This window comes from Balaenoptera ricei, chromosome 5 (genome assembly GCF_028023285.1).
Source record: "Balaenoptera ricei isolate mBalRic1 chromosome 5, mBalRic1.hap2, whole genome shotgun sequence".
NCBI lineage: Eukaryota > Metazoa > Chordata > Mammalia > Artiodactyla > Balaenopteridae > Balaenoptera > Balaenoptera ricei.
The window spans coordinates 115,366,785-115,377,796 of NC_082643.1; the positions used below are offsets into that span (position 1 = coordinate 115,366,785).

The window sequence follows — 11,012 nt, forward strand, 5'->3', positions numbered from 1 at the left end:
CTGCAAACTCTTTAGACATGCCACCTTCATCTCTTCCCAGCATCTTTTTCGCTTTAAGAAGTGCCCCCCAAACCATCCTCTCTGACAATAAGCTCCATCACACCAATAAATTAGAGAGCCCGTCTGAATGAAGGAAGCCCTTCGCCAAGGAAGGCAACAAACAACCGAGAAATTATAACGGCTACACCTGCTCTGAGTAGTGAGATGGTTTCTGGGGCATGGAAAGCGGGTTCAGGAGAGGGGTGGGAGGAGGGCTTGAACGGGGACAGGAAAGGGTAGCCACTAAGGCCTGGCGTGGGTAGCAGAGGTGGCGGCTCTAGATACAGTCCCTGACTATGGGCAGGTGAGGTGCGTAGCGGTGCTTGTCGGGAGGTGGGGACTGCCAATAGTCCATGTCTGAACCCGCCGGGCTGGCAGGAGATAAAGTGCAGCTGTAGGGAGAGGTGGAGTTGGAGGAGGCGGAGGAAGACGGCGCGGGGCTGTTCGTGCAGCTCCACGTGGAGGCAGGCGAAGGGCTATCTCCGCTGTTGCCCAGGGCGGCACTAGAGCCTCCGGGGCTCAGCAAGACGGCCTCGGAGAAGAGCGCCCCCGGCAGGCCGCCGCCGCCGCCGCCGCAGTGGTCAGCCAGGCGCAGTGTCTCGGTGAGCGCCCATATGTAGTTATGGGCGAAACGCAGGGTCTCGATCTTGGTGAGCTTGGCGTCCTCGGGGAACGTGGGGAGCACCTCACGCAGCGCGTCCAGCGCCGCGTTGAGGTTGTGCATGCGGTTGCGCTCGCGGTTGTTGGCCTTCAATCTACGGGTCTTCTTGATGCGCTGCACCGTCTCGGCCGTCTTGGCTCCGCGAGAAACGGCCCGCGCCCTGGAGGGGCGCCGCTTGCACTCGTGCACCAGACCCAGCAGCCGCGCTGGCCGGCAGCCCTCGGCCTCTCCCGGCGAGCCAGCCCGCGCCCCGGCCCCGGCCCCGGCCCCGGCCCCACGCTGCCGACGCGCCCCGCCCGACGCGCCCAGCTCCTCCTCTTCCTCCTCGTCGGCGCTGGAAGATAGGGGGGTGAGAGCCGCCGAGGCGGGGGAGGCCGAGCCGAGCAGCACCAGCACGTCCTCTTCCTCCTTCAACTCCAAGGTCTCAGATTTGACGAACATCCTGGAGAAGAGAGCAGAGAGGGAGAAAGAACCAAACGAGGTGTCAGTATAGAGAAGCAGAGGCATGTTCTTGGTGTCACCGGGATGTACTGCTGCGCGCACCCGAGAAGACCCCCTCGGAACGGCGCCAAGGAGGAAGGTAAATTGGGGAGGAAACCCCTCCAGTGCTCCCCAAGCTCAGGAGCGCCCCTTGTTGTGACCCCGTCGCCAGCCAACTGAGTCCCGAACTCTACGGGCCGCCCTGACGGCTGTGTTCCCGCCCCGGAAAGGGCTGCGGCCCCCGTGACAAAGATTCAGCGCGAGCGAAGGGCGTTCGGGCGTGGTGGGGCGGAGGGCGGGAAACACCCTTCCAAGTTGGAAGCCGCCGCGCGGATACTTACTTGGTTCGCTCTCTAAATGTGCCTCGGCGTCGCTATTACTTTGGCGTGTGCTGCGATTCTCCGAGCAGCCCGGAGCGCAGTGCTGCCCCTTCTGCTGCCTTGGAAGCAGCGGGCCTGGCGCTACTGCGGCGCGGCTCCGCGGGGGACCTCTCCGTCGTGCGAGTTTGCCAAGAGCCCCGGCGGCCGCGGCGACCCGCCCGGGTCTCGTGTGTTGTGCTGGTGGTGCGTGTCTGTCTGTCAGTCAGTCCCCGGCCGTGCGGCTCCTGGCACGCGACTCCCAGGCACTCCAGTTAAAGCGAAGCTGCTTGTGGTTCAGTGGCTGCGTGTCTGGCACACGACTCTCCTTAAAACCCCTTATATACCACCAAGAAAACAATCAGATCTGCCCCCGGGGCCCCCATCTCCCCCCATCCGCGGCCGCCGCCGCCTCCTCCCCCTGTGCCGGCCCCCCTTCTCCCCCGCTTTTCCCTCCCCGGCTTACTCTTTTCATTGCATTATCATCATTCATTTCTTTCTCTTTCTTCACCCACTTCCCCCCTCCCCTGGCCCTGCCATCCATCCTCCTCCTCCCATCGCCCCCGCCTCTCTTCTCCCCCTTTATCTAATCAGCATAAAATGGTTCTAAAGCTCCTGCCGGAGCTCGAGGCTGCGGTCGGAGTGCTGAAGCGGTGGCGGCTGCACCGGCTCAAGCTGCGGCTGTTGTCGCCGCCGCTGCCCATTGTGATTGGTGGCTCGCGCTCGGCTGGAGCGTGCCGCTAATTTATTAATGAATGGAGGTCGCGAGGCGCAGCTGGCCAATCAGGGCGCCCGGGACTCCGGGAGGCCTGCGAGCCACGCGCACCGGAGCCCGCTCCCTTTCAGCGGCTCATTAGGGGCCGGGGGCGCCGGAGGCCGGTGGGGAGACCAAGGCGACCGCCCCCGCCCGGGTCCTTGCGGCTGCACCCCACCCCCGCCCCGACGCGCGCGCGCGCGCACCGCAACGGGCGCTGCCCGGCCTCCTAGCTCCCGGACGTCGGGATCCGAGGAATTAGTTAATGGGGGTCAGAATCCCGGGGAAAGCAGTTAGCCCTTTGGTGCTGCCGGACGTCTCTTGGCAAAGCTTCTTAGGAGCTGTATCAAATAGTAAACTATTTTAAAACGCTTTCATTTGGTTAAAGGAGGAATGGGATATGGATGACGAGCTGTGGGCCCTTGGTGGGCAAGCGTGTTTAGGTTCCAGAAGGACTGACGTGGTAGGATGAAGAGAGAGGAGATTGGAGGATTCATAGGGGCGTCTCCTGCCAGGGCAGATAGAGTAGGGGAGCAGCTGATAGGCTTTTAGGGGATGTGAGAATAAAAGCACTCACATATGAGAACGAAAAGGGACCTCCTCATTTTACGTGTGACACACTGAGGCTCCGAGCACGGGTATAGGTTTTTGGTTTGCTGGGGGAGGGGGGCGTTAGGGTTAACCCCAGTTTATGGCGGGGCGGGACAGCAAAGAGGCTTCCTGCGTGGAGGGCAGGGGGAAGAGCGGCCGACTCGCGGCTCCCTCGAGCGAATGGGCTGCGTTGACATCTCCATGACCTCTGCTCCGCGCTGGGGGGCGTTGTAGGGACATGGGGCCCGTCCTCCCGATTCTCCCGGCTTTTCAATAGGAAAAAAAGAGCTGGAGGGCTAGTGGACCTCGAAGGGAACTAGTTCTGAATTGCTCAACAGCCCTCCCTGCGTCCTCCTCCTCCTCCTCCCGCTCACGCCCACCCTCTTGTCGAAGTGGCTGGCTTCTTAGAACCAGAGCCCCCAGAAGTGTGTGCTGGGCCGAGTGTTAGATGGTGCATGAGTAGCGGGGATGGATCTGGACTCCAGTCGATTGGAGAGGAGTCCCTTTTGCAGATTTAAGTTTCAGCAAGGCACAGTTGGAATGTTAGGATTTGAAAAGTGGCCGGAGCAAAAGGATATTGTCTGTGGTCTCTGTCTCATTCGAATTGTAGGAATTGGAAACAAGTTGTATTTCAGAGAAGAGGATGATGAAAGTGTTTTGGAGTGGTTTCAATTTGCTTAATGTTTCCTGCAGGGAGATCATGAGCCGGCCTGGAAGGCACAAAGTAAAGAAAATGAAAATTAGAATCCCATGAAAGAGACTGTTATCCGCTGCAGCTACCCAACCTCCAGACTTCCTTCTGTCCTGAATTTATTTGAAAACTGCCACGATTTTCACCTTGCTGGTTGATATTTGTGCTTTGCGTCTCCTCCACTTTAAAAACAAACTCCCTAGATTTAAAAGAATTATTTCCCCAGTTCCCTCCTCAATCCTTTTAGAACAGATTAATTTCATAAGGCAGAAATGCAGATATTAAAAAAGAAAGAAGAGAAATGTTCAGTGTCTCCAGAATACAGCATTTGCCTCTCTCACACTTCTTTGGGTCTCTGTCTCTGTATCATGAACATGCAGAATAAGAACTTCGTAAAAGTTTGACCAAGCGAAAGATGTGTCAGTAGTGAAAAATAGCAGAAATGCTTACCATGGTTGCATGCACACATTAGCATTATTTTATAGGTGATGATCACTGATACCAAACAAGTAAATACTCTTTACAGCCCTCCTAAAAGAAAACCCTCTAATGTCTTGGCTAGCCAAGGTAAAAAATTGAAGGGACACATGGGAGTGGATGCAGGATTTTTGTGTTAATTTTAAAAGAAACAGAGGATGAGAAAGCTAGGTTCTGAGGAAATGATCAGACTGCTAAAAACAAATACTGGAATGATGGGAGATATTATGCAGAGTCAATCTTTAGATATCTATGTCTCATGGAAGGAGTTGCCTGCAAAGAAAGACAAACCAATAGATTAATGTAATAGAAACAAAAGAAAGTTTACTTTAGCATCATAGAAACATGCTTCTTTGGACAGGTCTTAAATTTTTGGTTAAGCTAGGAAGTACTGGGTTGATTTTATGATAAAATATATTGGGGGGAAGAATAGAATCAGAATCCAGTTAAGTGGAGGCTTACAGGAAGACCTGATTAGCTTTTATAACTCCAAACAAACACTGAGATCAAGCTGGTTCTAATGGTTAGGGCTACTGAAAAACACAATGGATTTCTTTTTTTTTCTTAATGAATTATTTGGCTGCATCAGGTCTTAGCTGTGGCACCCGGGCTTTTCGTTGTGGTGCGAGGGCTTCTCTCTAGTTGAAGAAGCTTCAACTAGAAGTTTCTCTCTAGGTCTAGGCTCCAGAGCGCTCGGGCTTAGTTGCCCCGCAGCATGTGGGATCCTAGTTCCCCGACCAGGGATCGAACCTGTGTCCTCCCCATTGGAAGGCGGATTCTTAACCACTGGACCACCAGAGCAACCCCACAATGGCTTTCTTTAGTTGATTTTTAACAGTATTTGGATATCTGACCCCCCAGTTTTTATGTTCTCCCAAGACTTTATGTTTTTATGGTGCGCAGGAACGGTGAATGCTTTGCTTTGTCAAAATCCAAACTTTATTGTCTGTGAGAAATTAATAGTGCATATTTAAGTGTATCCTGTACAGATACGTAGTAACAGTAAAATATTATTAGGATGAATTGCACATTTCTGATTCTGGAAATTTCCAGGAAAGGAAATTATTTTCAAAAAGAAAAAGTGGACTTCCCTGGTGGCGCGGTGGTTAAGAATCCGCCCACCAATGCGGAGGACATGGGTTCGAGCCCTGGTCCGGGAATATTCCACATGCCGCGGAGCAACTAAGCCCATGCGCCACAACTACTGAGCCTGCGCTCTAGAGCCCGCGAGGGGGAACCCCGTGCCACAACTACTGAAGACCGTGCGCCTAGAGCCTGTGCTCCACAACAAGAGAAGCCACCACAATGAGAAGCCCGCACACCTCAAAGAAAAGTAGCCCCCTCTCGACGCACCTAGAGAAAAGCCCGCGCGCAGCAACGAAGACCCAATGCAGCCAAAAATAAATAAATAAATTTATTTTTAAAAAAAAAGAAAAAGAAAAAGTATGCTAAGAAACTAATATATTGTGTACATATTCACATGACATAAATCAGTCTCTTATCTATGTAAATCGAAAGATATCAGGGAGTTTATATAACTTTATTTTTAAAATAAGGGCTTCTTTGGGTATATGCAGTGGTGTGTGTTAGATCACTGTGCAAAAAGTACAGGCGTTTAAAAAAAACGTCACCCTCTATATTATCATGGAATTTTAAGAATTTTGGTTGTGTGTTTCCATTGTAGCCTTCAAGAGAAACATCACTCTTGATAATATTTCTGGAAATATTTCCCACCATGAAGAGTATTGTTTTTTAAAAGAACACCAAGAACAATTAACTTACTAGTGCAATCCAGAAATCAGCCGTTCACACTCAGTTGCAAAATTTTATATGTTCAGCATTTTGCTCCGTTTTGCTGAAAGAAGGCAATTTCGATTTGTACTCAGATTTGCAAAGACGTGACCAAAGCCAAATATCCTTAGCTGGACTCTTCTTACACTCTTTTAACTTAAATAAATTCAAGAGGCACTTGTGTGGTCTAAAAGATTGTCCAGATGAAACGAGGCTGAAATGTTATGCGAAGGGGGAGGGGAGCGCGTGAATAGCGTCAGGGAGTTTGGTGACCGAGAGCTGCTCCTGTCCATTGCGTGAACTGTCCTAAAGGGTCAAGCTGTTCATCTTCAGCCCCTCTTTCAGTGTGCAGTCCTACTTTAAGGGAACAAAAGCTCAAAGCAGGCAGTTATCAAGAAATGGGAGCCCAATGATTTAAACTCATCCCCAAGCCTTAAGAAGAAAGGGGGCCCGAGTGCGTGTAGGGAGAGAAAAGTGACGTAAGGGGAGGGGGGAAGGGGGTGGAGACCTTTAGAAAGTCTTTGTTGGTTTTAAGAAGTTTGAACTTTGAGACGACCCCAAAGCCCCAAAGTTTAGGGTAGGTGTTGCTGTGGAGCCACAGGCTACATCCCCTCCACGCTTCGACCTCACAGGTGGCCAGAGAGGACAAATGGTCCCCACGCCATACTCTTGCTGTTGCAGGTGAATGGGGCGAGGGCGGCGGCAGAAAAGGGCTCCTTTCCCAGAGCGTTGCAGGAGCAAAAGTTTGCCCGCCCAGCAAGCCTGTCCCCCAATTCACAGTAAACCGCCCTGCCTGCAGGGGAAGGGAGGGTCTCTGCTCTGCTAAAAGGACCGGATGACGTATCTGCCAAGGGTGGCTTTGTAGCCTAAATCCTAATCTGCCTGGTGAGCTCTCAGAAAGGCGGAAAGAGGGAGAGAAAAAGTTAGCCAGTCCTGAAGAGCTTTAGTTCTTCGCCGCGGACTAGAAACACAGTTTCCAGCGCCGAGGAGGCCCGAGTGGGAAAGATCCTCTCCGCCCCCCCCCCCCAACCCCAGCAGAGGACTCCTCACCCTGTCAGAGTTCATTACCGGTGATGGTGAGCGCTTGGGAGCCAGAGCGAACTCGGAATTTTTGGCAGTCCCCTTCTGGGGAGCCAAGGAAGCCAAGAGCAATAACAATGTAAACTCACGCCCCACCTTCTTACTGGACCCCTGTGCGGATTTCTCAGTCCCATCCTCGATTTTCCCTCGGATCCTGTCGGGGAGGATTTGTCAATCTAGTCCTGCAGAGGTCCGAGCTAGGACGCTGCGCTGTCATGTCAGCGCGCCAGCCCCTCCCCCTTCCGTATTTGGGGAGAGGCGGGAGAATCTACAAGAGGAGAAGCGAGGCAGAGGAGATCGTAACCCCTCCCCCGGGACCCCCATTCCGAGACCCTTGCCCTAAACCCGCATAACGTGCTTTGGTGCCTCAAGTCAAACATTCAGGAAATCCAGCTTGAGGCACAGGTCGTCTTGATGGCGGCGAAATCCGCCCGGCAGGTGCCGAAAGGCTCCCTTCCTTCTGCGTCGACTCTACCCTCTCCCCACCCGCTCCGGAAAGGCAGCGCCCGGCAGGCCTCTCTTCGCTTCTTACGCGACCCGCTGCCCAAGCACCCCTCTTCTTTCCCACGAAGGAAAGAAATCACTGTAGGAGATTTTGCCAATCTCCGCCAGCTTTCTGATTGTTTTCCTCAGGTAAGGGGAAAAGAACAGCCGGCGCGTGAATGGGGGGCTGGGGGCCCACTAGGGAGAGAAGCCCCCCCCACCCCTCTGTGCCTGCAAAAAGGGACATTGGCTATCCAGGGGAAAGTGCAAGAAAGAGAGCGCTAATCGCTGAACCAGGAGACAAACACGATTACCAGCTCCGAGCCTTGAGTCAGAAAGTCTCATAGACTTTAAGATGTTAATCCCCAGCATAATCCTTCCTTTGGCGTGTAGGAATAGTGCAGCCACAAGAGTTGTTTTGTTATTTATATTGGCGTTTAATAAAACTCAGCCAGTGGTGAATGGGCTGCCCACTCTCCAATGGTAATTAATTCCCTATTTCAGTGACCCAATTGTCCTGGGACAGAGCGGTGGGCCCGTCCCGGTGCCCCGGTCCCTCTTTGTGCGGATACACGGCCCTCGTGCTTCAACAGCTATGGAAACTCATTCTTTTGATGTCATTCAAGGAGTTTTCCTTGGGCATCTTCTAAACTTCAAGGACCCTTTTCTTTCTCCGTTTCATGAAAAGCAGTGCGAGCTTGACCACCTCTGTAGAATTTAATGATTTGGTGAAAGAACTCTTTGGGGTTTGTGTAAGGAGTTAGACAGAGAGAAAGGAAATTTGGCAGCCTGCTTCCTTGCACGGACAGTCCCGAACCTGGAAAACACAAAACTTATTCAAAGCAATGGATAAAGATCTGAAAGCCGATTTTCCCTCTCCTCTCCCCACTAAGGAAAAACATAACCTCACAGAATTCTCTTCTGGAAATTATTGTTTGTTGATGATATAAATTAAAAGGGTGAGGTGGGGTAAATAAGTTCGAATCTTTAGCAGAGAAAGTTCTTAAATCTGTTCCTTTGGGAAATAGGATATCATCCTTCTACGTTAGCGCATTGATTCAATCACCTCCCTTTTACCTTCAAAATGTACTTAATGAGCACCCAGTGTGTGCCAAGCACTGTACCAACCCCTGGGAACAATGCCATGCACAAGACAGACACCATTCCCACCCCCATAGAGCTTACATTCAAATAAGGAGACAGAAAAAGGAGAAAGTTACATGCCAGAAAACCGTGTGTCCGGAGAGGGCGAGGCTACCTTTTCTCTTCACGGATCCAAAAGGATACTTTAGGACACAAACCATTCGGGGTCAACCCGCGTAGCTGATTTATTCATTTTTTCATTCCCCCCGAATATTTCTGCAAGCGCCTGCTGTGTGCCGGGCGCCGTGCAAGGCGCGGAGTACGCACCGCGAGCGAACCGGGCAGCTGCGGCCTGCTGGTCGTTGGTCCCCGCCCGCGCGGCAATGCAGTCGCCGGTGTTACACTCCGCGGAGCCGCCGGGGCTCCAGGCCGGGAGGGGGCGGCCGCGGCGCGCCCAGCAGCTCTCCCTGCACAAGTAGCTCTTCTATGTCTTTATACGCACTTCCAAAAAAACTTCGCAAGTCACAGAAACAATTCAGAATTCAACTAAGAAAATACAGAGTGAACCATATGGCCTGGGTGGCTCGAGTCGGCTGCATTTTACTCCAGACAAAGAAGGGATTGAGGGTTGAAGGAAAGGAGAAAAAAACCAACTTTCCGGCTGATGAAGCTGTTGTCTGGAGGCAATGATCCCAAATCTGAAGGCTTTATTCCGGCTCCGACGGAGACGTGATATGTCATATGATTAGCATCTTTCATATTTACAAGAGTGGTATGGGCTGCCAGTCTTGAGAGAAAGGCGAGAGAAAGAAGGGGGCATATGCTGAAATGGATTTAGCATTTGAAAGAGAGAAAGGAGATCGGATAAATACACTTAAACGAGGATTTCGTTTTACTCCTGTTGAGTTCTAATGGATTGTTGATTGAGATTGTAGGGGCCTGGAACCGAGGTGTCAGCAGTAATTTAAAGAAGGCATTCAGCCTTCCAGCGCCTCTTTTCTCCATTTCCCCCTCTCACCCCTCCCACCCTCTCTCATTTACGCCTTCAAGCAGTACGGGGGCGGAGAAGGCTTTTAAAACAAAACACAAAACAAGGTCTTACGCTCGGGCGATAGCCGAGGGAGCCGGAGCGCGGATGGGTTTGGAGCAGGCGCCCGTACAGCCCGCCGCGGCCCGGGATCACGCGCCCTTCCTGTCGCACCTGAGCGTTTTCAGGTCTCGCCTAAGGTCCGGGGCGGCTGGGCGCGCGGCGGGGTCCTGGCGCCCTCTGGCGGGGTCCGCGGACAAGCCCCCTGCCCGGCCCGCCGGCCGCAGACACCGCGTTGGGCTGGGCGTCGCTTCGCAGTCCTTCCCCTGCGGCTCGGGTTTCGAACGCAGGTACGCGGCCACCTGTAACCTTCAGGCTCAAAAGCGTCGGTGGTGTGCGCCTCGGAGCCGAAATAAACTGACCTATAAGACACCTCCTCCAGTGGTTCTGATGGCTGCCAAGTTTGAGAACGAGCGGGCCTCGGTCCCAAGACTGTTGTTTTGAGGAGTTAGCTATTCAGCCGCTAGAAGCGACGCCAAGACTCAGTAGTTTGGGGGCAAGACTTAAGACTCCAGACTGTTAAAAGGACCTCATATGCACTTAGCGGGTATATACTATGTCAGTATAGATCTGTGATTCTCCTCACACCCAGAGCCACTTCCAGATTCATTCTCCAGAGGGCTTGTCGCTCCCCTGGTATTTTTTATTCTCTTCCGAATTGGTGCTTAACGCTCATTTTAGCTAGATGTCATGCGTGTAAAATGTTGGGGGAGGAGTCTAAGAGGCTCAAGGTGCCAGTCGCCTTAGGCCTCATCCCCTGGGTCCAGACGCCCGAATTCCTGTTTCCGCTCTGCTTCATCTCTTTCTTGCTTAAATTTGCTTGTCCTTAACTTTGTCAGGCAAATTGTGCTTTCCCAAGTGTCAAAGGCAACCTAAGGACGTGTTATTTTAGCACTCTACCTGTGAATCTTTTAAGCTGTCCACATTTACCAACAGTAGAGACTAACTAATAATAAATATAATACTGCCACGGTAACAAAATGTCGTGCAGACTTTAAAATCATATTTTTGATGGATATTTAATTTTTTTCAAATTTGATATAATGCTGAGTATGACCCCAATATGTAGATGATTTATATCTCTGAATGATTGGAGGGAAATACAAACACATACATCCAGGAGAGAAAAATATTCATAGTACTTATCTTTTTGTTATTGGTAATTTAAATTTTCTTTTTTGTGTTTTCCAAGTAAATTTTGGAACATTTATAGTCAGAAATTGTTATTAAAAAGAAAAACAACAACAGTGGCCTTCTGGAAATGCCTCTGTCTTTTTTAGTCTTCATTAAAGATTGGGAGTAAATTTCAGATCAGAGATGTCTGAAGTGGGGTGAGTTATATCATAAACCTTGCTCACAGTTAAAATTAAGTCCCCAGGAGCTGGACCATTTGTGTTGACATGGGATACTATAACTTAAAAACAAATATTTAACTATAA

The 11,012-nt window shown here is 51.4% G+C and overlaps 1 protein-coding gene across 1 annotated transcript; it reads right to left on the reverse strand.

Annotated features, from left to right (window-relative positions):
- Positions 1-316: 316 nt before the first annotated feature.
- NEUROG2 (neurogenin 2) lies at positions 317-1,141 on the reverse strand. Its single transcript, XM_059924222.1, has one exon. It carries the CDS (start codon positions 1,139-1,141, stop codon positions 317-319), a length of 825 nt encoding a protein of 274 aa, XP_059780205.1.
- Positions 1,142-11,012: the final 9,871 nt, after the last annotated feature.